This window comes from Coccomyxa subellipsoidea (assembly GCF_000258705.1).
Source record: "Coccomyxa subellipsoidea C-169, whole genome shotgun sequence".
NCBI classification, from domain to species: domain Eukaryota; kingdom Viridiplantae; phylum Chlorophyta; class Trebouxiophyceae; family Coccomyxaceae; genus Coccomyxa; species Coccomyxa subellipsoidea.
The window spans coordinates 3,450,353-3,475,662 of NW_005178042.1; the positions used below are offsets into that span (position 1 = coordinate 3,450,353).

Consider the following 25,310-nt stretch of genomic DNA (forward strand, 5'->3'; position numbering starts at 1 on the left):
AGGGCACCGTTTCCCGGTCGCTCTTCCATCTTCTAGATCGTTTGATGATATGGGATTCTATTTCGTGAGCGCATTTATATTTAGATTGAAAGAAGGGAAACCTCATTCCTGGATGGAGGACAATCTCCGAAACACAAAACCCTCTCCGAAACTTTACAACCCTATGAGAGAGCTCATGCAGCGAAGTAGTAGAGGGATCGTGATGCATTTATAAAGTGGCAAGATGCTCAGGCGTCTGTTGCATCAGGGCTTTCGAGTAGCATATAAAGACTGTCGCTATGGCACAGGCTTGCGGCTGCCAGGTGATCTGTCCAGTTTAGATGGACTGCATCAATCCCTTGGCGTTACGTCTATCTCTGCGTGCATAGAGCCTTGCAGCTTCTCAAAACACTCCAAGGACTTTCATGGTGCAACCAGTACGCCAGAGGAGAGCACTTCAGCGTACTCAGCGTCTGCAAATACCTCAGATCGTCCACCTAATGCAGCTCCATCTTGCAAATCTTTTTCCCATGCGGGCCAAACAAATCGGACTAGCACATGCAGCTGGTATTTTAATGGTTGTAAGCAATGGGACAGGGCAAGTCGGGTGTCGTTACCTCAGTCTCGAGACTTCGCAACAGTGCCCAGCAGGTTTGCAGGTCATGAAAGCAGGGCAGCCCGTAAGATAGCTCAAAGAAAGGGCAGGCCTTCTGAGGTAGTAAACGCGGAATCAGATGCTCCTATGGATCCCATTCAGTCAGACAGCAGGGAAGTGACAGAGGCGAATGAGGGCAAGCCATCTGATGTGCAGGTGATGCCACACATATATTAATCAGGCGTGGATAAACCTGCAGTGCATTCTGTAATGTAGGTGTCATGTATATTGGCATCAACATGACTCTTGCACCTTGAGGTGCAATGCTCCAAGATGCATGCAATGTCCTTCAGGTAGCAGAGGCAGTGAACCATCCAGCGCTGATCATCACGCGAGAGATTGAATGGTATGCTCAGACATCCAAAACTGCAGTCTGCACTCAAGAATTTCTCCATGCGGTGATTCTCTGGTTGCATGCAGCCACATCTTCTCTGTAGGAAGATGTGCTTGCCAGGACCTGCATGATATCCCCTTTGCGCATTCATGGTAATGCTTGGGAGTAGGCTAGCAGCAATTAAATTGCTTCGTCTGCTTCCACAGGGGGACGGTGATCCTGGGCTTTGAGCAGGCCAACCGCTACACAGTGCTGGACCAGGATGGCAATGTGGTGGCGCTAATGGCAGAGGACACGGGCTCGCTCGGCACCGCCGTTGGCCGGCAGCTTCTGCGCACCCGCCGCTCATTCACTGCCACCGTATTCAGCCCGGACGGTGCGCTGCACAGCCATTGCTAATACTCTCATACTGTTTCCTCATCGAATTATTGCTGTGCTTTCATCTGAAGGCTGCTCTGCAAGAGCATGCCTGCAGCGTGTGAGCACTTGAGGGCAGCCTAAGGTACTGCATTGTTAGCCTGGTTGAGCTCAGTTGGGTGGCATACCTTGAACTCCTCTCAAAGCTGTACTGTTAGCATTGATGCATGCCCTGGAGTTTAATGGAAGATCTGTTCAGGGATGCAAGCATGTTAAGCATTATCTGGAGCTCTACTGAGGGGCACTGTGGTCTACAGGCAGCCAGGTGATCTTTCGCGTGCGGCGACCAATGTATCTCATAAACAGCACAATCATTGTGGAGGATGGAGAAGGCACACCAGTGGGCGAGGTGCACCAGCGGTGGCATCTGTGGAAGCGCAAGTACGGCCTCTACCTGGAGAGGAACCAGTTTGCAGCCATCGAGGGGAACTTCCTGGCCTGGGAGTTTGTGCTGCGAGACCAGGACGGAGGTGGGTTGCCATGAGTAAAATGACTGGGTACACTGGGCATGCCACATGCGCATGCATCATGTCGTTGGCCTTCTGCTACTTGAAATGTGCCTTTTTGGAATTTGCCAGGCTGGCTTTACTCATGAGTAGTAAGGTTTGTGACATTGCGTGCAGGTGTGTTGGCGCTGATAGATCGCAATTTCCAGGGCTTTGGCAAGGAGCTCTTCACAGATGCGAGCAAGTATGTCATCCACTTTGGGTCCAAGCCAACCGAGGCTGCTGAGCAGGTGACAGTCCCAACTCCCAAACTGACGCTCCACAAAGCATGTCTTTACCTTTACTTTTGCATTAGCTGCCAAGGCCTGCATGCCCTACATGCATGTGACACCAGAGGTGTGACATGCTCTTCACCTCCATCAATGCATGAGTTGCAAGGCCTGCATGCATGTGACAACAAAAAGATGTCATATGCCTTTTATCTCCACCGTAAGATTAGTTGCCAAGGCCTGCATGCATGTGACAACAGAAGTTGTGATGGTGGTACAGGTAGCCAACACTATTGCTGCAGCACACCCAGACAAGCCCCGGCCGGAAGTCACTGCGCTGGCAAAGCTGCGCACCGACGTAGCAGTCGTGCCCACCCAGACCGGCAACCAGCTGGTGCGGGAACACCCTGACACCTTACTTGTTCAAAGCCTCGCGTCAAACGGGAGCTCACCTGTGGCACCTTGATGCCATGCTTTCCATGCCTTGGGACAGATTTAATTTCATGGTGTACAACCTCTTTCACCGTACTGTCAGGCGTTGCCTATACAGACCGTCTGAGACAGAGAGAAACCATTGCTGGCGGTAAATTAAATTTGCTAGGCGCTCGCAATTCATCCTGGATGTCATGGCTTATGCTCACGCATGTAAAGACAAGGCAAGACCGAGAGAGAGATGAGAGAGTGTGTACAGTTCCACTCTCTTATGACTCATCCTTTTGAATGTGGGCAGGAGGTGGTGCGGCCACTGGTGCTGGATGAGCGAATGACTGCGCTGGCTGCGGCCATCTCCATCGACTACGACTACTTCTCGCAGCACAGCCACGGCCCGGGCATGATGCCAGGCTTCCTCTTCCCCATGCCCATCCCCACCCCCTCCTACCCAGATCCCGATGCCGGCCCCGACCCCGGCCCCGGCGCCGACGGCGATGCCTCCGCACCGGACGCCAGCCCAGCCCCAGGTGCCTCTTTACATCACCCCGGCCATGGACTGGTTCCTTTCCCCCTCCCTCTCTTGACCACAGCACATCTGTAAACGCTGTTCACTTTGATTGTTGCATTCGGGGGACGAGGGACGAGGGAACTCCGCTTTCCTCCTCACCTTTGATCTGCCCCTACTCCCACACAGATGCTGCCATACCTGGCGCTCTTGCAGTGATCAACAGCTTGCTTTCAACAGGTTTGGTCCATAGCTTCATGCGCATCCTGCCATGCACGCATGCGTGCTCTGGGTGCTCTTGTGGTGAACCTTGCATCGGTGCAGATGCTACAACGTGCTCATTTACCTAGTTTCTTTCTAACAAGATTGTCTGCTGGCAGAGCGCAAGGCAGGCAGTGCAGATATATGTTGTCACCTGACTGCTCTGCAGGGTGTCACTCCTGGTATACTTGCTTGTTGCAAAGGTGTCATGTGCTCACAAACAGCTTGAGGCTGTTGCTTGCTTGAAATGGTAGAGAGCTCAGTATGCTGTGCTGGGATTGCAGGTGGCAGTGATGCTGGGGCCCCGGCGGGAGCAGAGCCGCTTGACCGCGACCTGGGCAGTGACGGGTTCGAGTCACCCCCCGACAGCGGCGGAGATGGCGGCAGTGGTGGAGGTACGCCCCAGTCTGGCCCTGCGTATTTTCTGCTAAATGGCCACGTTTGCGTTCGTGAGATCGGACGCTCTAGCCATCATAGTTTGTGTTTTGGGCAGCAGCAGTGTCTTGCGCTTGTGGTTAGGTCTTTCGGGTCGGCGGCAAAGGAGGTGTTCCCCAGGCTGCCTTTTGCAGCATGCTCTAGGGAGGCCTGATATGGGATGTATCTGCTTGCGTGGCACTGTCAGAGTGAAGCAATTAGATTGCAATTGTACGGCAGCACTACTTTTCACCTCCTGGTGAGGAGAGAGTGGTTGCATTCTGTGAGAGAATGTCTGTGTGAGAGAGAGGAAGAGAGACAGAACCATCAAACTTTTACCAGCCAACAGAGCTGATCAGGTGGTGCTGAACCCCACGCGCACCCTTTCCAACAAGTCCCCCATAATCAGAGATAGAGGAGTGCGGACATCAAGGCAGAGCGAGCACCAGAAGAGGGGAGAAAGGGCTATCCCCCATAATGATAAAGTAAGTTACCTTCGCAGATTGACCTGTCATGGGATGTGCAGGCAACAGCTGGTTTGGAAGGGACGATGACAGCGGTGGGGATGTTGGAGGGGACAGCGGTGGGGATGGGGGGTCCCTGTGGGGGGACCTGTCAGGATTCTTCAGCGATTAATGATTGCAACAGGGGTCATCTTGTAAAACGGACCTGCTTGTGGACGGCATTGCATTTGGATCATGCTGCCTGGCAGTGGAACGTCATGGGAGAGCACATTGCGCAGTGTGCGTGCAAGCCTTGGTGATGATGTACAATGGAATGCATGGATGGCCTTGTGGTCAGGTTCCAAGGAGTTCCCGGACCTCAATTACTTGATTTTGTGTCTCAAGACAAGCGCAATTACAATCAGAGTACTTAGTGTCCACATTGGCATCCAAGTTGGTGAATGCAGCCAAATCATTAGAGAAGAGGTATGCAGACATCGCCCTTGAAGGCAGGGCGAGCGCCAGGAGATAGGAGGAAGGACTGCCTCGCAAGTGCACGTCATGTAACAGCAATACAATGATCCCCCAACCCCGGGTCATTAGTTTCAAACTAATGGTGGCAGTAAGTTACTGCCACCAGTGGTGGCTTCTTCAGAGGACTAGCCTCAAGGGTAGTTGACTCCAAATTAATTTCTACTATCATGATGTGCCACTGGCAGTATTGTTGAGTAGATCAATCTCTGCCCCTTCGAGGTTGTGCAATCACGCAAAGCAGGCAGAAGTCTTGCTTGGACAAGCAAATGAGATGTTGGAATCACCTGGGGTTCCTGATTCAATTGCAGATGCTATTGTAGCAAACCATCACATTCACCTTCCATCGCATGCAAAATCTAAATTAGGCTTGGGTCCTGTGACCTCGGCCCGCTACACCTCATTATGGTCCGAGGTTCGGATCCGTATTACGTAGGCAAAATTGCGTGATGGCCTTGACTTCAACTCGGACGTATATTTTTCGGCCGTGTTTCGCTTGTGAGAGAACCCGAAGCACAGACATTATTTGCCGAGAAAGTTAGGGAAGCAGAAACCTCAACAGACAACAATACTTTGCTGATATGGTTCGTGTCACACAGCCAACCACCGATGAGATTGCAAAGTTCCCCAGGGAATTTGCTCTCTTCACGCAGATCCCTGGCGCAAAGGCTGGAGAGGTCGACACAGAGGTGAATCTGCAATTCTCTTTTAGATGAAGAAGAGCGTGTTAACACGGACGTCCTCGATCGCTTTGGTGACCTATTGCGTGATCTTGGTCTTTCCTAATGCATCAATTCTATTTTCACAGCCACTGATTTCTGCAGAATATAGCATCTAAAAATATCGGCATTGACATCCTCACCTTCCCGCACTAGACTCTCAGTGTCTGGTGCACATGCTCTGCCGGGAGATTACGAACGTGAGCTGTGTATTTGTGCAGGCCCTGGCCGAGTTTGTCAAGACATACGGCACTGGATCAGCTCCTTCTGGAGGTATGATACCATTGGACACACTGTTTGACGTTTCTTGATCCACGACAGTGCCACGCATCGAGATCCCGCCTTTGAGAACTCATTGCTTTCGGGCAGAGGAAACACTCACGCAGGCTCACTATATTCATAAGCTTAAAAAATATATGGTTTTCGCACGAGTGTCCTTCATGCATTGGACGGGGATTACTCAACCTTTGAAGCTCAGCATCTCAACCATTGAAGCTACAGAAACTGCAAGGCTTACGCTTCCACCGCCGGCTTGCCCTGCAGGAGAGCTGGCCTTTGCTGATGTGGCAGCAGCCCTGAAGAAGAAGGGCACTCCCATCGAGGGCACCGGAAACACCATTGCGTGGGCAGCCCAGGACGACAGCGGCCACCTGGCTCCATACAAGTTCACCCGCCGCGATGTTGGCCCCGATGATGTGGCCATCCAGATCGCCTATGCCGGCATCTGCCACTCCGACCTGCACCAGATCAAGAACGACTGGGGCAACTCCTCCTTCCCAATGGTCCCTGGGTAAGCCCCCGCGCAGCCTTGAACTTGTCTTGTCTTTAAAGATCAATGCATAGCAAGCATACACACTGCCAAGGCATCTTGTTGGACTGATAAAGAAATTGCCCAGTAGCTTCTTCAAGCAAAGCACCACAGTGCTGGCGAGGTGCTGAAATAAGAGTGATTGTGCTGCCCTGGTAATCATGATCCACCCCTGCACAGTTCTGGGCAGATTGCAACTGTTGGGCTTCATGTGCGCCCATGAACATATCAAATTAAGCTGGCGTGCATCAATTGCACAGTTGAATGTCGCAATTGTACTGTACAATTGCCCTTTCCCACATTGGGATAATCGCACAGCACGCACATGTGCTCGCTAGGGTCCCATGTATAATGGGCTACTCAGGACCATGTACATCTGTCTACATATGTCTCGCACAGACGCAAAGCAGCGCCCGAGGATGTGCGTGCGTGCTGCTGCAGCCACGAGATTGCATTAGTCTGTGACAAGTTCCATGATTGCATGCATGCATGCGCAGGCACGAGATCGTGGGCGTGATCACAGAGGTGGGAAAGAACGCGGAGGGCCACTTTGCGCTCGGTGACGCGGCGGGCGTGGGATGCATGGTGCGCGCTTGCCGGGAGTGTGAGGAGTGCCACAGTGGCGACGACCAGTACTGCACGCGCATCGTCTTCACCTACAACGGCAAGGACTGGGGCGAGGGCGGCGTTGACACCCAGGGGGGCTACTCCAACCGCATCGTGCTCGACCACAGGTGTGCAGCTCGAATTCGAATCCAAAATATGTGTGCCTCGAACTTGAAATATATACATGCTGCGCTGCACATGCATACCATGCTGTGCATGGTATGCTCCTTTGCTTGAATGCTGTTTGACAAAGTGCCCCACCCAGAGGTCAAGCTGGATGTTGGGGAAAGTGAGATCCATTTCAACACAAATGAAGCAGGGAAGTTCATGGTGGATCTGGCAACAGACTCTAGAGTGTCCCGTACTGAGCCTCAGTTGCGCCATGAACCTCTCCAGCTTGTTTTGTCTTCATATTGGATAGGATTTGGCGACCGAGCTGACCCCACTTGCTGCAAAGCCTCGACAAGGGTCAGAACGCCTCTAGGCAGCAATTACCCAGCCCGCTTCACTGCATGACACGTTACTGCTATGTGAAGCACAGCGGTGTAGCAGAAAATCCATCATGTGCTGACAGTGATCTTATCACATGCAGGTATGCGCTGAAGGTGCCGGCCAGTCTGCCGCTGGTGGCTGCGGCACCGCTGCTTTGCGCAGGCATCACCACCTATTCCCCCCTGAAGCACTACGGCCTGGACAAGCCCGGCCAGAAGCTGGGCGTGGTCGGGCTCGGAGGCCTCGGCCACATGGCTGTCAAGTTCGGCAAGGTGTGCTGCCACTCACTCCATTCCCCCATATTCTGGATTGCAGTGCGGGAGTGTGCATTGCATGTTTGATGACCTCACATGCACCATCAACATCTTATGTCAAGATCTGGTGGTCGCTCGACACGCCCAGTGGCCTGCCGATACGCATGACCTTTGCAACGAGCGAGGGAGGCAGCACCATCAAGTCTGGAAATGCAGTGTGGCATCATACACCGTTCATCATTGATGACCCCTTTCCTGCTTTGCGCTGAGAGAGCATGCACCATCATTTGCGTTTGAGCCACCGCCAGACCGTGTGACCCCATGCCCTGTGTGATGGTGGATTATACAGTTGTGCTTAGGTGTGTGTGAGGCATGCAGTGAGGAGGACTTATGGCTGGTCTGCTCTTAGCACACCATTTTCTTTCGGGCGTGTATGGGGTGCATTTGAAGCTGACATGGCTGTTTATACTCGGTCTGCGCAGGGCTTTGGGCAGGAGGTGACGGTGATCAGCACGAGCCCCAACAAGGAGAAGGAGGCGCGCGAGACCCTCAAGGCCGACCACTTCATCGTCTCCAAGGACGAGGCCCAGATGAGCGTGAGTCACCCCACCCCTCCCTTCTCACAACTGCCCTTTTCTTGTCGCGACAGCTGTGTGTCTTGTGTATTTCATGCACTCTAAAAAAAATTGTGATGCTGCCCCACTCCTTCCCTCTTACAAATCAGTCTTTTCATTTCGTGGCTACTGTGTTTGTGTGTTGCACGCATTCTATTTAAGTGCAAGGCTGCCTTTCTCCCAAGTTGGCGCTCGCATTGCCTTGTGTTGCCTTGCAGTCTCTCTTGGGTTCCATTGCTGCTGGCCGCACTCTTTTTCAAGCAGTACTTCTAGACAGAAGTTTTGGTGAGCGTCAGCGAGGATGGTGCTGTCATATGCCAACTTTCTGGCTCCTTTATGTCTTAACACCCTGTTGATCTGACGTTTGAAAAGTCACTTTGTGCCTTGTATGCAGTCCGCTTGTGTGCAGTCGGGCTGTATGATCAAAGACTCCGATGTCTGAATAAATATTGATAGTGGTGTGCCATGCATGAAGGCCGCTGTGAATTCTCTGGACGGCATCATCGACACAGTGTCTGCGGGCCACGAGATCTCAGCGCTGCTGCCCCTGCTGAAGACCAACGGCAAGCTCATCCTGCTGGGTGTGCCCACAGAGCCCCACACCTTCGGCGCCGGCGCAGTCCTCTTCAAGAGGTAACCCCTGTGCACAGCGCCTATCAAGCTCGTTGCATATTGGCACAGACCTCTCGAGAGGTAAACTCTGTTCAGAGAGCCTGCCATCTTACTATTGCATATACCGTAGCTGACAACAAGTCAAGCCTGTGCTCTGCAGCGAGGTGCGCCCTTGTGTCCCAGAGTAAGCAGACAGCTCGCAGAATCTGCTGGCATTTAGACTGCCATGGGGGTCTCTTTGCTTCGCTCCCTCTTGTGTATTTTGCAGGGCAAAGGGCATCAGCCCATCTCCAGTTCTGGGAGGCATTAGGAAGATGTTTTGGGATGCTGGAGGCCTGCACACAGCAAATATATATGCCAAATGCACACCATGTGTCTTACAGCTCGAGAAGTAACTCGAAGATGCTCCATGACATGGAGGATCGCCAGGCAGAACAGCATAGATGCATGTCTTGTGTCTTATTTCTGAATGTGCTATCTTGCAGGCTGACCATTGGCGGCAGTCTGATTGGGGGCATCAAGGAGACTCAGGAGATGCTGGACTTCTGCGGGGAGAAGGGAATTGTGTGCGACGTGGAGAAGGTTGACATCGACTATGTCAATACCGCCATGGACCGCCTTGCCAAAAACGATGTGCACTACCGCTTCTCAATTGATATCCAGGGCAGCCTCATCGACGAGTAGAGCCTTTCTGTACCGGCCTTTTTAAATGCCTGGGCTCTTTGTGTGAAGCACGCCAGAATTGTCCATATCTTCCTGGCGAGGATGCAACAGGTTCGGGGATGAAATTCCTGTGGATATATCCACAATCTGGCCAGCTCCCTATATTGGGGGCAGGCCCTGGGCACACTGGCCTCATTTCATGAGACCATGTGATTCCATTGTGCTCATGTCATGATACTTTTCTGTATCTAGTTCTGAAGATGTGATTCTTGTGAAGGTGTAGCAGGACAGAGATACCCTGGCCTCGTGAGATCATGTGATTCGAAACGGATTTATCATGCCCTTGCCGTCTGCGGCGGCTGTGAGAAGGGACAGAAACGCTTAGTCGGTCACAATCCTCGTTCTTGGTTTCATGCTGCACTTATTAACTTTCCAGAGCAACCCTAATTCAATGAAGACTCTCTCTTGTACAGACCTGCAATCTGGCGTTTGTTACTGATCAGCATCACCTGACGACTTCTGTCTGATGAGTTGCTGACACAGAATAACAAAGCACATGATGTGCATGAGGTTCTGGCTGTTTGTCGACAATGTATGCGCCCAACATGTGCATTCTGATTCAGAATTCTTGAACCACAGCATGTAAAAACGTTCATTACAAGTTTCCCTTCCTCTACCTGTCTCAGAAGTGCTGCGCTGCAGCACACAGAACAGTTGAGCAAACTTGTAGGACTCAGGCGTCAGAACCTATCAGTTGCTGCACTAGCATAGGACTCATAGCTATCGTCGACCTAGCCAGTGCCTAGCTAGTGCAGCAACTGATAAACGTTCTTTGGAATCATTTTAAAGAAAGGACAGTTTCAGGCCATACAGATATGCACGTGCATGCTCACAGACAAGAGCAGACTTACTCTGCATCTGCATGGCGTCAAACTCTTATTAAAACTAATCTCAGCTATATGATTCGGGCTCTGAACCTTCTCAATAAGTGCTCTCTGAAGCTTTGTTCACAGAATGGGCAGTTCAGAAAGTAATTAGATATTCATCAAGGAAGGTTCCAAGCAGCTGCATTGTTCTTTCTCGTCACTCCTCAACATCCAGATCATGCGGCAGGGGATGGAATGGCGCTGCATATATTTCAACCCCAGTGTCCACCCCTTGTGCACCCTGCAAATACAAACCATTGCAATTTAATAGTCACTCGCGATTCATAGAAAGATGAATGCAGAAAACAAGGCCGTTGGATTGTGAGGCTGCTGCAGCCTTACAGGCTTGTAAGGCCGCAATGTTCTGGTCAAATCCAGTGTAGGTTCAGGCAGTCAGGTGGCATGCAATCTCCAATCTGATCAATGTTCATGCATGCTAGCTTCCTGTCAGAGCATGTGCCACACCTGCTGGGCCACCAAGTGCTTCCTGAGGCGAGGGCTGTGCTCAGCAGGCCACACCGCTGCGCTCCAACTCTGCCTCTCTCTCGTTGGTTCCCCTGCAGAAGACATGCATGCAAGACGTCATGCATACATGCAAGCAGTCTACGCACGATGCTGCCCTACGCACCACATGCATGCAAGACGTCATGAGCACTCTGAGAGCCTCTCACATGACTTCCACCCGCTTTTGCACTCAACTGTGTGCAAGTGCACAGTTGTAGTAAATGAACATGTAGATTCCTACAAGACACAGCTGGTGCCATGCAGTGAGTCATGAAGAGGAAAAGTGGAATGCATGGAAAGCTGACCTGGCATGTGTGAGACTGCAGCAGTGCTGTAGGACTGGTGACTCTGATTGCTCTGTCTGGGCCGCTTTACAGGCTGGTCTTTGACCTTTGTCCGCCGGGAGTCATACTCTTCATCGCTGCTGTCGTCATATTCTGCGCTTCCTGAAATCTGCAGCTGGCTGGTCCTCTGGACTGAGGCTTGCTCATCCTGTCATAAACAGGTCACAGTAAGACCATGCAAGCATCACTCAGCTGCCACATAGGTCAATCAGAAGACTCTTGAATGCTGATCACTCCACATGACATTTGATATCACTACAGCAAGCAGGAGCTCATGCATGCCTCATATATTACAAGCATATAGTTATGTATGTCATGCATACCTGTGCAGTCGTTTGCTGATCTTGCCAGCTCACAGGACGCTTCTGCCTTGCAGCTCTCGCCAGCTGACGCAGAGGAAGGTGCTCCAGAGTCACAGTAGCCTCTGAAGCACATGGCTCTGCCCTGTATGTCAGTTGGGACCGCGCACTGTTGAGTGTTTCCTGGATGGATCTGCTCTGCTTCGACTGCTTGTAAATTCCTTGCCAGCCCTGCATGCACAGAAAGGTGTGAAGGCAAAATGTTCCATTTAGGCACCGCCTCAGCGAAAGCATGCCAAAGCCATCTCCTCGACAGGTGTAAGGGTATAAAGCTGCTCGAAGGCAGATGAATGCCTTTAAAACGACGTTAGTGCACCTTAAAAATAATATTAAAACTCCAGGACTATTGTAGCTGACAGCAACCGGTGAGCTCTGCACAAGATCAGCAGGATGCAGTCTCAGCACTTCTCACCCTGCTGTGAAGTGTGAGCTTTATCTTGGATGCCTCAGACAGACAGCTAATGTTGTCAGACTCATCGAAGCATCCTGCATCCCAATCATCAGCCCCTTTGCCTTCGTTCTTCTCTTGGCCTGGCACCATCGTGTCTCGAAGGTCAGGTCTCCGCAATCCGAGCAATCTGCCCGCGTCTTCAATCTACTGGTCCAACATCGTAAGAAATGAATCTTTATATTACTTACAGCAGGGAATGTTTTGTAAAAGCCAAAGTGCTTGGAGATGCAATCCAAGAATTGAAAACAGGCAGCCCAGCATGGGCAGCCCACAACCTGCCCGATTTGGGCATATGACATCAACTAATTGACAACCAAATGATAGCAGGAGAGACAGCATCCGTGACTCAGGAGTGGCAGTGTTAAAGAAGTGTAGAATGGGCTGCCTTGCATGCACAGTGCAAAATTTACAATTATTTTAGAAGTGCGAGTCATCAACACCGGTAACACGTGTGCACACATGCGCATAATCCCCGGGGCCATGGGCCAGGGTTCTTATTTAATATAATCAACATTAGACTTGTAGACCAATAATTGTATTGCAAGAGCGGGACCTACGTAGCATTTTCAATGTTCCCATCCAGCAGAATATCTTGTCAGCTTCTTGTCGGCCGCCGCTGCAAAGTGATTGATTTTACTCTCCTCACGCACGCTCGTTTTCTCTCTCATAAATAAGCAATCAACTCACAAAATACCTCACATGACCTCCCTCACTGCAAACTTGAAACTGGGATCTATGGCGCTGCTGGCAGCGGTGAGGACAGGGCCTCGCGAATCTCCTTGTAGGCCTCCCAGTCAAACCTGCAGCAGAGCAGCCATGTCACCAACCATCCAGCCACCAACGCACCCCTTCTTCACAGTGCAGTCTGACAGCATTTGGATTTTCGATCGTCAGAGGAGGGCAAAAGCGCTCACCCCTTAGATGCATCGCGTCCCTTCAGGCCCTGCACATCCTTGGGGTCCAACGGAGGACTGCAAGCCATCATTGCAGAAGTCAGCACACTCGAGCAATTTGTTGCAGCGCATGTGCATCCTTGCAGCCTATCTGCAGCCTGATCAAGGCCCTTGCACAGATACACGCATCAACAGCAGTACCCAGTGCCTGTAGAAATCGCTTTGGGAGCCTTTCCAGCACTGCTCAGAACTCTCTGAGACTGCACAGGCCTCTCCATGGCAGCATCCCTTGCCTATGTGCGCGCAGCACGCCTCAAATCCTACAAGTGACTGTCTTGACCCCGTATTTCAGGGCATTAGGGGATCAAGGCATCAAGGGAAAAGAAAGTGATCCATCAGAGCGGTCTACATCGCACCCCAGCAGGAAGGAGGCGGCTGCTTCGGCGCCCCTCTGGAAGAGGCGGATCTGTTCGTCCTGCTTCATGTCAAAGTTGAGCCAGTTGAATCCGGCGGTGTCGATGGTGGACACCAGCTTCTGATAGTCCGGGTTGTCAAAGAGAAACTCGCGGTCCAGGATGTGCCTGCCAAATGCATATATGAATTGCTTTATTTTCAACTTTGATGAACTTCCTGACCCTCATGCTGGGCGGATTGGCTCTGCAGATGCTATGCCTAAAATGCCACGCGCTGCCAGAGATTCATGAGCAAATATGCAGAAGTCTGCGGAAGCTTGCACCTCCATCAATAATGAACTGAGCAAGTAGCAAGCACCTTTCCCAGGGAACATCGTATCAGAAGATCAAAGATGCTTCCCCTTCTCTTGCTCTCTTCTGAACACTACAGTGCTGCTCCGATCCTCATTATTGAATTTACCACCAAGCCATTCAATGGCTCATGCGGCTTTGCCAAACACCAAACACAAGGAGATTGGTGCTTGGGGGAATGAAGTTTGCTTGCCTGCTGGCGTCGTTCATGGCGTGGAACATTTGGATGAGGCTGGAGGTGTCCGAGTAGTTGTTGCGGTCGGTGCTCAGCCGCACGCCAAACGTGGGCAGCAGAGGGACGCCCCTTGTGTGAAAATGGCCGATGGGGAAATTGGACAGCGTGCCCCCATCCACAAATGTGATCCTCACCTTGCCCTGAAACGGCCCCTGCACATAGAGAGAAGGTTTTAGACACACGTTGGGTCGTTTGTATCTTAATTGTGTTGTTGCCTCCATGTCTGCCTGATACTGTTTTGTGGCATTGATGGTAGGTCCTCTTTGCAGTCCAACCCTGCTGCATGTTGTCTCGGCGGATTATCACTGGTAGTTATATGTGTGCAAGGTGCGTAAACACCAGTCCGCGCAGAATGCAGAGTCCAGAAAACACTAAGGCAGGAAACGGTCATGGTTGTGCATGCCAAGGGAGTGAATGGGTGGTGGACAAAACTGGAAACTGATGAAATAATGCAGAAGTGGGAGCACCTTTGTTTCTGGGGGCGGGAAGGTTCCATCGTATGTCACTCCTGGCGTTTTCTTCCAGACGCCTGACTCAATCACACTCAGGGGCACTCCAACCTACAGGCACATTTATTTGGACATGCTTGCTTCACAGTTTCTTTCAGACATGAGGGACTAGCCAGGACTGTCTGCCGAAGCATGATGATCATGATGATTAAGAAAAGGCTTCATGGTGGCTTGAAACCCCTGTATCAGAGCCCCTACAGATATGGCAACGATTCCACATCTCTCTAGCGCAATGCAGTTTTTTTTCCAGGACAGACATTAGGTTGCAGGTGTTATTACCTCCTTGGGCTGGAAGAAGACTGGGATGGACATGCTCATGCGCACAAACTCGCTGGGTGACACCTGTCCAGGGTTCTCATAGTACAGCTCTGTGTGGTCCGGGAACACCGCCTTTGTCTCGGTGGTGATGTCTGAGGCAATGATGGCCAGGTCTCCCTTTGTGTACTTCAGCAGCTCTGCATCCTGCCAGCCACCAGCCACATCCTCCTTCAGGCACTTGCATGTCATCTCAGATTAAATAAAAATTTTCTTTGGAGCTTGCCTGTCAGAAACTCCGTGCAGAAAATGGTATCATGCATCGGCGTCTCCTCCAAAAAAAGTACAGCAGCCAAGACCCAATGCTGCGATTTCTGGGTACAGAAGACCAGATTTTCTTCGGGTTTGCTATGGCCTCTGCATGTATAGTGCTGCAAGTACAGTGCTGCATGCATTGTGCATGCATGCGGTATGCAAGCTGGGACTGTGCTCGGCAGAGCCTTCATCGGTGTCTAATTGTTTATTTATCTATTTAGTATCCTGATTGCTGGGTGTTTGATCAATTGACTCACCTTGGCAGCCCTACCGCTAGCCTTGGAGGCAGTTAGGCGGGAGTCTGTAAGCTGCAGAGGCGGTAGCTCCAGACACTTGTAGAGCTTCTCCACTGTGGGTGCGCGAATGTCCATCAGGCTCTTCATCCAGTCCTCGAAAAATACCCCCGGGTACATGCCCCGATCCCTCACAATTTTCTACACCACAAGCAACATCGGTTCTTAATATGCTTGTGAAGCAGCGCTTGATGGCTTATAAATTTTTGCAAGTTAGAGATGGCATGCATGCTACTGCAGGGATGCAATGCATGCCATCATCGCACACGCAGCCTAGTCCATGACCACATGCACCTTTCCCTATATGCCTGCTTCACCACAGCAGTCTACAGACTTCATGCAACAGCATGCGACACTCTTACATAACAGTCCTGGCCCCTAAACCCTAGAAATCCCATTTTATAAGAGGGAATCATACCAGAGCAGGGCCGATAAATCGTGCGTCGCCAAGTAAGCCCACCCATCGGAAGTAGCGCAAAGGGTTAATCTTCTGGAGCAGTGCCCTCAGCCCGCCAGCTGGTTTCTCATCGTCTACCTGTTAATTTCAAATCTCGAATCAAATGAATGCAAGATTGAATCTGGATAATACTGTGAACTCACAAGCCCTGCTCGAGCCGTGCACAGTTTTAATACAGCACCCAATAACGTTGGCAGCCCAGCTGCAGCTATTTTGCTTTTTGCTTTCAGAAAGAGGAAATCCTTGTGGTGGTGAACCTGGTAAAATTATCGCTTAGGAACCATCTTGCTCGTGTCACAGTATGTGCACGGGTGACAGCAGTGAATAAAAGCCCAAGCACACAGATACTGTTTGGGATCTTGTTGCTATTTGTTTCAGGGAAACTGCTGCAGGCGCGCACCTTTGGGGCCGGGGATCCTCCGACCCTTTGCAGGACCACATTCTGCAGCTCCTTCACATCGGCATCTCCATCCATGAACTTGCTGCACCAATTACAGCCAAACGGCTGATATTTGTTCCCCTAATCTAGAAGAGCACCTGAGAAAAGGGGGCCAAAGGGATATGGCCTGCCCAATCCAAATCGAGCTGCACAAACAGGGCCGGGGAGCTCGAAACATCACCAATACCAACAATTAAAGGGTAGAGACTAGGGATTCTTCAAGCAAGTGCATAATTGCAGACTACTTAAGTTGTTGGCAAGAGAGAGCTCAGATGCACAGCGAGCAAGAGGCCCATCCTAATCCTTGCTGAGAGAAAGAAAGCATGCATGCTCTAGGGGCTGCACAGCATTGGCGCTGATGATGTGGAACCAGGGCCATACTGACAGCCGGTGCATGTTCCAATGAGCTTGAAATTGCATCTAGTTCGCGCAAGAGGGGATTAAATCCAAGCACGCGCTGAAAAGCTTGAGCTGCTTCTGATGCTTCTTGGAACTGATGTGCAGCCTGAGCGATGCCCCATTGAGGAGTTTGCATACGGTGCCTTCCTAGTTTGGCCCTCGCATGAGCATGAGCATATAGAAGATCGTCATGCACCCAGCAAGACCCCAAGGTCTGGCACTGTTATGAATATGAGCTCCATGGGAGTGATGGAATCTCCGGGAGTTTACCTGAAAGGGGCAGCGGCAAGATGTTTGAGGGTCTCAGTACCGCTCTCTCCTGCCGGGTTTGGGCGCAGCCCTGCAATGAGAGCAGCATTGATCGCGCCAGCAGACGTCCCGGCAATCCCCCTGCCACACAAGCCATCTTTACTCTTACAGGGGCTTTCCTGTGTTGGCTGATTAATTCTTGGGCATGTGCAGCATTGGGTAAGTGTGCTGCCAGGTCACCTGAAGCGGATTCCTGCCTTCTCCAAAACATAAGTGAAGCCAACGTGGGCAATACCCAGCATGCCACCACCTGCGAGCATGTGCCAGGCTGTAAAAAACGGGCAAGCAGAAAGGAAATGCCGCAAATGATCTTGCGCTCTGCAGAGTGGCTTGGCAGTAGGAGAGGACTGTCAAAGGGAGGGAGCACTGGCAGTCACAGGGGACGTGCTTGCCTGCCAGGACGAAGTCCACCCATTGGATAGTGGTTCCATCCTCGACGGAGATCAGATCAGACACCTGGGGTGCTACTTTCTGGACTTGCTTCACAAGATCGTCGACGGCTTCTAAGAATGGTGCAGGGTCTGCCATGACCGTCTGCTAATCACAGCCGGTGCCTGCCATGCACAAGGCAATTGAGTATATTTTCATCGTGAATTACTTCATCATTTGATTTGTTCGAGTCGAAGAAGAAGATCCGGCAGTGCCACGTTCCGCTGGGTTACTCGAGTTGCCCATCAGCCCCAGCTTGCACAAAAATCTATCAAACAAACCAAGACAGCTTCATTATGGGAGTTCCCCATCAACCAAAAGCACTATTAATGATGCACTTTTGCAGGAGAGCTCTGCTTTTCTCCATCAATGCTTGTACGACACAACATCGCGTCCACGCCCAGATCCCCACACAGAGACACAGGGGATTCCAGGGGGTTACTGGAACAAAATTACAAGATTCAACGTCAAAACTGTTGGATGGTGCTCAGATTCTTCAGTTGGCTGGATCATCTTACCTGACGCCACCCCACAGCGACGTATCGGAACTATGCCAGATCAAGTAAGTCGGCTCGTCCCAAATCGAGAGCGACAGAAGCGCTTCCCAAGGTAGTATTGACTTCTACAATTTTATGAAAGACAAGCGATATCCGGCAAAGATATGCTGCAAATTCTTTCTAGCCAACGTTCTTCTCAAGTGCACCGTATCAAGAACCCTCATCCAGACACGGGGCATTACGTGACCTCAGTGAAGTTTGACTTCTTTGACTTCTCGAGTATTCGAGCAGGGATGAACTTCTTCCATCATACATGTTCCGGCTTAATTACAGCAAGCACATTTGTTCCCAAGCATGGCCATCAATCTATACATGCCATGCAGTTCCATGGAAGAGCCAGAAATATCCCAGCCTGACCAGACCCCATCATTTCAAAGCCAAAAACGTCTTCCTATGCAACGCAAAAATCGGTCCCTTTTGTTGGAGGATATTGAATTTTTTTCTGCTCACAGCTTTGACCATTCTCTGGTCCTGATATTCTCTATACAGCTGCAACGTGGTATTTTGTAGTGCTCAAGTCCAATGAATCTTGGCCTGGTAAGTATATTTTGAAGCTGCCAGTGTGCCGCTCAGAGCGCCTGCTGTATAATCATGGACAATCTTTTCTGCACCTCCAGTGATGCAGTCCCTGAAGAGTGCGACCCTGCAGCACAATGCACTTTGAGTCCCTGCTACTTGCGCCAGCCCTTGAAAGAAAGCGCATCACACTTTGTTGTGCCTCTGGCATCACAGACATCACTGTGGGGCACAGTCTTTGGCACCACGAGTCATGGTCCATGACTATGGCACAAGGCCCCAGCACAAGGTTTCCAGCACAAGCTGGTAAAGCTTTGAATGCCCTCACATCGACACATCAATCCTCTCACACTGCTAAGTATGCAGACACCATGTAGAATATGTAATAATTCCCGGACCGAAGCAGCCATGCGGCTTCCTGTGCTCAAATCTTATAGGTGCCACACCGCTTAATTCCGTTCTGTTCTCTATCAATTAATTTGGAATACTTCTATTGAATGCCCATGTCAGAATGCCTATTTAAAGCATGGAAGCGCTCACCTGAGGTGCTGCGGGCGTCTGAGAAGCCTGAGGACAGCTGCGGGCGAGAGAAGGCTGGCAGAACGGAGTTGGCAAACGGCGTGCGCATCGGCGGCGGCCGCGGTCCCGGCCCCCACCAATCCCCGACGCCATCGTCTGAACGGCGTCCTGTGAAATGAGACACGGGTGTGAACTTACTGGACTGGGAGTATCACAGATCGGCAAACCCAAAGCCAAAGCCAAAGGCATACACGCAGGGCGTCTGCAGCCATATCTGAGGGGCCTACAGAAGTCTGCAGCCCAGTATTGATTCGCATCTCAAGGACCAAATCCTCATGCACTCCCTGTATCGGATAAATTTCTCTTGATTTGCAACACCTCTGGCGTGCCGGCAGCGCAACGCCCCATGTTTGATGTTGAGGGTAAATCTTGCAAGAGTGGACTGAGTACAATATAAGAAAAATTACTACAAAAGATGCCCTGATAAGCCGGGAGAGCAACTAAGGAGACAGGCACCGTGAGGATGTGGTTGGATTTGTGCCACATACCCACTGCCTTACGTCCGCACAAGCGTAATACATTATGCCAGCATCATTTGATCGAAAACAGCAAAGCATCTATGTGGTGCAGCGCAGCAGAACAAATGCGAATGACAAGCTCTTACGTGGCTCGGCCTTGGAGTGCAAAGGCATGACATGGACATTACCAAGCAGGGAGGGGTAGGGCCGTGCCTGATCTGGAGCTGGCTCCCGGGCCGATTGAGACATTTGGCAAACCCTCAATCCCCCTGTCATCGCCTCTACTCCCCTCGGACCCTGCGGCGCTCGGCGCATCCACCCCCGGGTCAGGGTGCTGCGCAAACGGGGACACGATGGGCAGGGGAAAAGCACCGGTGCGCGCATGTGACCGATCGCTGTCTTCTGAGTTCTTGGTGGCTGCCGGGGGCTCGTCTGCTGAGCTGCTGCGGGGAAGCTGCCGGGGTGACTGCTGCGTGGGTTCAGTGATGCTGCAGAACATACACAGAATCCGTTAGTCATCCCTGTGCAGAAGTGGTGAGGCGGATCAGGTGGTATGTGCAGGTACCTGTAAGAAAATGCAGTGCAGGGGGCAGTACACAGAATGGAGGCTATCAGTAAAGAGCACACATAGCGCCCGCAGCGGCTGCCTGGCCAACCGCCACAATTGACTCTCCGTCTTGTTGTGATGCTAAAATGGCTATAACACAACTAAAAGCTTTCTGCTTGCTTCCGGCTGAAAATTTTGCAATAAGCACTATATCGACCCCCAGATCCCGGGGAAGTGTTGCAGAGAAAATCCACGAGCCAAGTGATCACAAAGATGATCGAATTCAGGTCGATTGGCCAAAAATAGAGCAACCCACGCTGTGTTTGCAAAGGGGGAACAAAGGGGGATTGGGCCGCTGCAGACTGCTGGGCTGCCAGGCTGGCGGCTGTGGGGGCGCCAGAAAGGGGCTGCAGTAATTGACGCCAACGCATCAAGCCTGCACAGCACACAGCAATTACAAACACAAGCTTTTCCTCATGATGTTGCTGGGATGATTCCATCAAGTCTGCACAGCACTGAGCAACTAAAACCGCAAAACTTCCACATGTCATTGCCAGATCCCCAGCTCTCAAACACTGGTCAGTCCAGGGAGAGATCATACATCAAGAGGAAAGGGCATCAGCCAGGAACCTTCCAAAACATGCCTGGGATCAGTGTCGGCTGAATTGGGAGTATGTACTGCTGGGGAGGCACTGATGCGAGGAGACTTGCTCCTTGCTGCCGTGCTGCAACTCTGAGTGCCAGGGCCATTTTTCCTGCGCAGAGCACACACAAATGCAAGCTGAGTTTTCTTGGATAGTGAGACCGCATCGCTGGACCTGCCTGAAACACTAGGTACCGCAGAGCGCCATTCAAATGAATTAAACAGAATCAAACATCAGGACACTGTGCATGAACTGGTGTTGTCCTGATGAGAAATTCACCTTGGCCGAGGCCAACTGGACAGCCGGTGACCCAAGAAACCGCCGCCCTTCGCTAAAGACTTCCTGCAGTGCACAGGTGATACGTGGATGGATTGCATGCAGATTGCGCATCGGAATTGCGTCAATTCCTTATGAGCATTTTGCACGCCTACCCCTGTGGGCCGGAACAAGTGTGTAAATAATATCAAAAACAATCATGCACGCTAGCCAAAATACTGTGCTGGGCAGCAAACATCCAGCTTTTCTGCATCTGTGCCGCTTTTGGAAGCAACGCTTCACGCAAAGCGCACACCTCTTGTTGCTGGGAGTAGCAGCGTTTGGGGATTGCTGCGGCGAAGGGGGGGTCTTGGGGGGAGGACTCCCGGGGGCCGCCCGCCGCCGCCGGTGTGGCAGGAAGCCGGACGCGAATGCCAGCAGCAGCACAATGAGCAGCATGAATGTTGCTGTCGAGGATACTGCAGCAATGACCACCGCCCAGTTGAAGGGGTAGTGCCCGGAGGCCCTGTTGGCAGATGCAGGCTGCACCTGCAAGGGCAGTGATACCCATCTTTGCTTTTAGTTATGAAAATTGACCATGCTAATTAGGTAAGGATGACTGCTCTACATGCGAAAAACAATATCCCATTGTCAGGGGTGCCGAATTGGCTGTGGTGTTGTGCTTCACAGCGTGATCAGCAATGCAGCATGCACGCCTGACAGTGCTTCATTATTTCAGCTCCATCATGTACGGAATTGTAGATATTTGCACATGAGTACAGGAGAGGTTGCAGGCAGCGTGCCTGCTGAGTTGCAGCCGGCGATGAGGGGGCAGCAGGTGCGGCTGATGTCGGCTCATGAGCATCGATCGCAGCATCCAAAGCCTCCGCAACCTGTCCATCACATAACACATATTATGTTGACAACCTTCTCATAATTTCTTGGTGGACTTCATCACATGCTTTCCAGGATGCACTGTACTTGTAGTCGAGACTGGCTTTAAATTATCGGGGAGAAACCAGCCAAACTGGCAGCACAGTGCGTCTGGCTAAAGTCTCAGGCAGGCCTGACAGCAGGCAGGCCCTGCTCGGCTTGTGGAAATTCTCGTCATCACCTGGGGGTCTGTGAGGGCCACAGATGAGGGGGTCCCGCTTGCAGCAGCAACGGGAAGCTGCGGCATAGCAGCAGCCGGCACCGCCGTTGTCTGCTGGTTCTGGGACGGTGGCGGAATGCTGAGGGCTGCCGCCAGTAGAGCCCCAGCCACCTGCGCATAATACGCACATGTCTAGTTTTGTTTTCCAGCATCTCATAGATATGGACATCTGAGCCTGAAACTCAGCTGGACCTGAATTGTGCTGCATGGCACGAGACGCACGATGACAGACCAAGTGACAGACCAAGCGTGGTCCTGTGCGTGTAGGTGTCTATGGGTCCCCATATTACATAAATGACCCTCGCCCTGTGGTCGAAATGTTATCCATCCTCATACTGTGTTATTCATGCGTTGGTAGTCTGACCCCGGCTTTCGTCAAGATCGTCTCATACCAGGGAACGCTGAAGAGCATTCAGTCTCACCTGCAGGGGGACAGTGGAGTTGGCTGGCAGTGCGGGCGGCTTGGAAGGCAGGAAATCCATTTGAATACCAGGTCTTTGTTGCTGCACCACCCCTTTCCCGGCGGCCCCTGCATCCGCGGTCCCCGGCAACAGCAGCAAAGCCGGCTGTGCCTCTGCACCGGCCTGCACCGGCGGCGGGGCAGTGGCGGCGACACCTGCAGAGAGCGGCGGCTGAGCTGGCGGCGACGTCATCGCTGAGTCATTGGCCTGCGGCTCCGTGCTGAGGAAGCGGGCCTGCGCTGGCGTGGCCACCCAGCTACCGTCTGTGATTGGCGCATTTTTAGCGCCCAAAGAACTTACAGAACCCCCCGGAGACTCCGCGCACGGCTGCTGGCCGTCAGAGCATGGTGGCGAAGCCGAGGGGCTGTCTGCTGTGCAGGGCCTCGTGCTCTGTGCGCACAGAGGCGGCTGTGCAGATGCCTCTGGAGCTCTGGCGCTGATTGGCTCCGGCGCAGTGTCTTGAGCGAGGAAGTAGACTGTGTGCGGCGGGGGCGTTTGATCCTCCGCTGGCATGGGAGCGCTGTTTTCTGGAGCATGACTGCTTGGAGTTTGCGAGTCAGCTTGTGCAGCTGTGGCGGGCTGGGGGGCTGACGGCTGCGGCTGTGGGGATGATGAGTCATCTTGCGCTTGGTGGACTGCCGGCCGGGGGATTAAGGGCCCTAGGGGTAGGGAAATTATTCCAGGGTTCTGGGCCTGCACTGTCGGCTGCTGGTCTGAGGACACGTTGAGGATGTCACCATGTATGTTGATGACTGGATCTACAGTCACCTGCAGGCAGTCAGCAATACCATTTTGAAGCATGTGAAAAGCTTACTCACACAGCTTCAAAGATCTTCATTGCAAGCATCGCAGATACCAGACAACCACCTCAGAGAAAGAGGGGCGCAGACATCAAGGCAAGCAACCACCAGAGATAAGAGAAAAGGGCTGCATCTCAAAAAGAATGTCAAATTGCAATCAGTCACATTCTGCCAAGTCAGCCATCAAGATATCTGCATATGCTTATTGACGAAGTTGCAACTCAACAATCTCCAGTTTCAACTGTTGTCACTTAAGATGCGTCCCTTCAACAATGCCAAATATTACTGCTGCCTCTTTGCTAGTGGAAATGAAGGGGTGTGCACCTGTACATCCACTGAGCGGGGCCCCGTGTCCACACTCGTGTCAGCAATGGTGCCGGTGATGGTCGGGTTGCCATCAGCAGAGGCGGCTGGCGACGCCGCCCCCGTCATTGAGATGTTCAGGTGGCGGCCGCTGCTGCCGGCCTGGCTCTGGCTGTTCAGTACCTGCATATCAAAACTCTCAGTAGGCAAGCAATGGGTGCAACCAATTTCCATATCGTGTTACACGCTGGTCCTGCCACAGGCAAGGTGCCTCTGCGGACAAGCTGCCTGTAAAGGCTGCCAAAAGTATATCCCTTTTGATGGGTTTGCCAGATCCGAGCAAGAGCTATTCGTGGGTACGGTGCTCAGTACTCGTACCGCCCCCCGCCAGCCGGGGTCAACACAGATGAGTCATGTGATATGAATAGGCGTGTATGTTTATGGGGTGGGAAGACAGAAAGGGATGATGAAGCTGCACCTGCATGATGGCTGGCAGGAGGCTGAGCAGGTTGGGGCTGGGACTGGCTGGTGTATCAGTGCTACCTGCCACTGCTGGGCTGCTCGGCGCAGCGGTGGACTGAAGAGAGGCATTTGGAGGTGCTGGGGCGCCGGAGGGCAAGCTGGAGTTCTGCCCTGCTGGCACTGTGGCAGAATCAGAATTGCTGGGGGCTCCTGTGCTGCTGGCAGGGCTGCTTGCATTGCGGCTGTCCCCGCTTGGCCCTGCAGCAGTAGCGGGGGCTGCATTGCTGATGGCTGGCTGGGTATTGCTGCCTGGCAATGCACTGCTGGTCTCCAGCTGTGTCAGGGCTGGAGCTAATGCTGTGAGGAGGGAAGATGTGGCCGGACCTGCAGGTTGGGTGCTGCTTGGACTTCCCCCCAGCTGTCTCAGTATTGGCAGGTCAACGCTGACCTGTTCCAGACGCCTTCCTGATCCTGCTGGGAGGAGTGAGTCTTGTTGCTGCCGCTTGGGATCTCTGGCGCTTTCAGTGCCTGCAGAGAGAGAACTTATGCTTCGTCCTTGCTACAAAACACTGTGGTATCGCAAAAGACCTAGTGCAGCTTGCATCCCCAATACATGCCGATTTTACCAGGCAGAACGCTTTCGCTTACTTCTAGTAATTGATATTCGATCAAAAGCACTGCTGACTGTATAAGAAGATTCCTAGTACATGTTTTCTCAAAGGCCAAAGGCCAGTCGGACACTCGTGCACCTGTGAGGGCCGCGCAAGCCACGATACACAAGAGCACACAGGAGATGCCCCGGTCCCCCGTTCTCCTGCTCATGGCGGTTCCAAACAGCGATCACAGGTGAAGAAGCTGTGCCAAGGCTTGACGAGGCCGCATGTTGGCCGAGCAACTCAGCCGCCCTAGAGCTACGGTGTACCGGACAGCCAGTCGATTCCTGCAGCAACCTGGCCTCCAAGATGCAGGGCGTTCGTAAGAACTGGTAAAGAACAAGATCGACGTAAGCAGGGAGGACGGCCGTGCGAATATCTATCATCAACATGCATGTGCACCCGAGGAGGCATGCGGGCCCCCCAGCAGCTTCCTTGACCAGTCCCCCCACTTTGGATCGCAGTGTGAGCTCCGCCAAAGTATCTCAAACGCTGAAGATGTACCTTTGAAACATCGCAGGAGCGAAATAAGCTACTGAGGGACTTGAAAGAATCGAGGGGTGAGTACCTCGACAAATAAGGATTGG

The 25,310-nt window shown here is 52.2% G+C and overlaps 3 protein-coding genes across 3 annotated transcripts; 2 read left to right on the forward strand and 1 right to left on the reverse strand.

The window, feature by feature from the left end:
• The first annotated feature begins 225 nt into the window (after positions 1-225).
• Positions 226-4,735, forward strand: COCSUDRAFT_64352 (Scramblase-domain-containing protein). The gene is made up of 9 exons (XM_005652208.1): positions 226-790; positions 928-980; positions 1,175-1,344; positions 1,643-1,855; positions 2,009-2,121; positions 2,381-2,494; positions 2,831-3,059; positions 3,583-3,693; positions 4,239-4,735. The coding sequence occupies exons 1-9, from the start codon at positions 722-724 to the stop codon at positions 4,346-4,348; spliced, it is 1,182 nt and encodes a 393-aa protein (XP_005652265.1). The 5' UTR covers positions 226-721; the 3' UTR covers positions 4,349-4,735.
• Positions 4,736-5,175: 440 nt separating this feature from the next.
• COCSUDRAFT_26878 (GroES-like protein) lies at positions 5,176-10,113 on the forward strand. The gene is made up of 8 exons (XM_005652209.1): positions 5,176-5,375; positions 5,627-5,678; positions 5,949-6,195; positions 6,711-6,947; positions 7,412-7,583; positions 8,048-8,161; positions 8,655-8,812; positions 9,277-10,113. The coding sequence occupies exons 1-8, from the start codon at positions 5,268-5,270 to the stop codon at positions 9,473-9,475; spliced, it is 1,287 nt and encodes a 428-aa protein (XP_005652266.1). The 5' UTR covers positions 5,176-5,267; the 3' UTR covers positions 9,476-10,113.
• A 2,658-nt stretch (positions 10,114-12,771) lies between these two features.
• On the reverse strand, positions 12,772-24,892 carry COCSUDRAFT_39310 (hypothetical protein; the record flags this gene model as incomplete). Its single annotated transcript, XM_005652210.1, has 20 exons — positions 12,772-12,838; positions 12,953-13,009; positions 13,348-13,512; positions 13,916-14,082; positions 14,398-14,490; positions 14,719-14,901; positions 15,267-15,443; positions 15,721-15,837; positions 16,160-16,241; positions 16,868-16,987; positions 17,087-17,156; positions 18,949-19,095; positions 19,818-19,933; positions 21,208-21,440; positions 22,006-22,155; positions 22,467-22,739; positions 23,205-23,273; positions 23,630-23,791; positions 24,519-24,598; positions 24,820-24,892. The coding sequence occupies 20 exons, from the start codon at positions 24,890-24,892 to the stop codon at positions 12,772-12,774; spliced, it is 2,601 nt and encodes an 866-aa protein (XP_005652267.1).
• Positions 24,893-25,310: the final 418 nt, after the last annotated feature.

Bases quoted from the DNA above. Each gene is read 5' to 3' on its own strand.
- COCSUDRAFT_26878 (XM_005652209.1), top strand. From the start codon at position 5,268: ATGGTTCGTGTCACACAGCCAACCACCGATGAGATTGCAAAGTTCCCC. The intron at 6,196-6,710 runs GTAAGCCCCCGC...ATGCATGCGCAG, and splicing joins TCCTTCCCAATGGTCCCTGG to GCACGAGATCGTGGGCGTGA. The intron at 7,584-8,047 runs GTGTGCTGCCAC...CGGTCTGCGCAG, and splicing joins TGGCTGTCAAGTTCGGCAAG to GGCTTTGGGCAGGAGGTGAC.
- COCSUDRAFT_64352 (XM_005652208.1), top strand. From the start codon at position 722: ATGGATCCCATTCAGTCAGACAGCAGGGAAGTGACAGAGGCGAATGAG. The intron at 1,345-1,642 runs GTGCGCTGCACA...TGTGGTCTACAG, and splicing joins CACCGTATTCAGCCCGGACG to GCAGCCAGGTGATCTTTCGC. The intron at 2,122-2,380 runs GTGACAGTCCCA...ATGGTGGTACAG, and splicing joins CAACCGAGGCTGCTGAGCAG to GTAGCCAACACTATTGCTGC.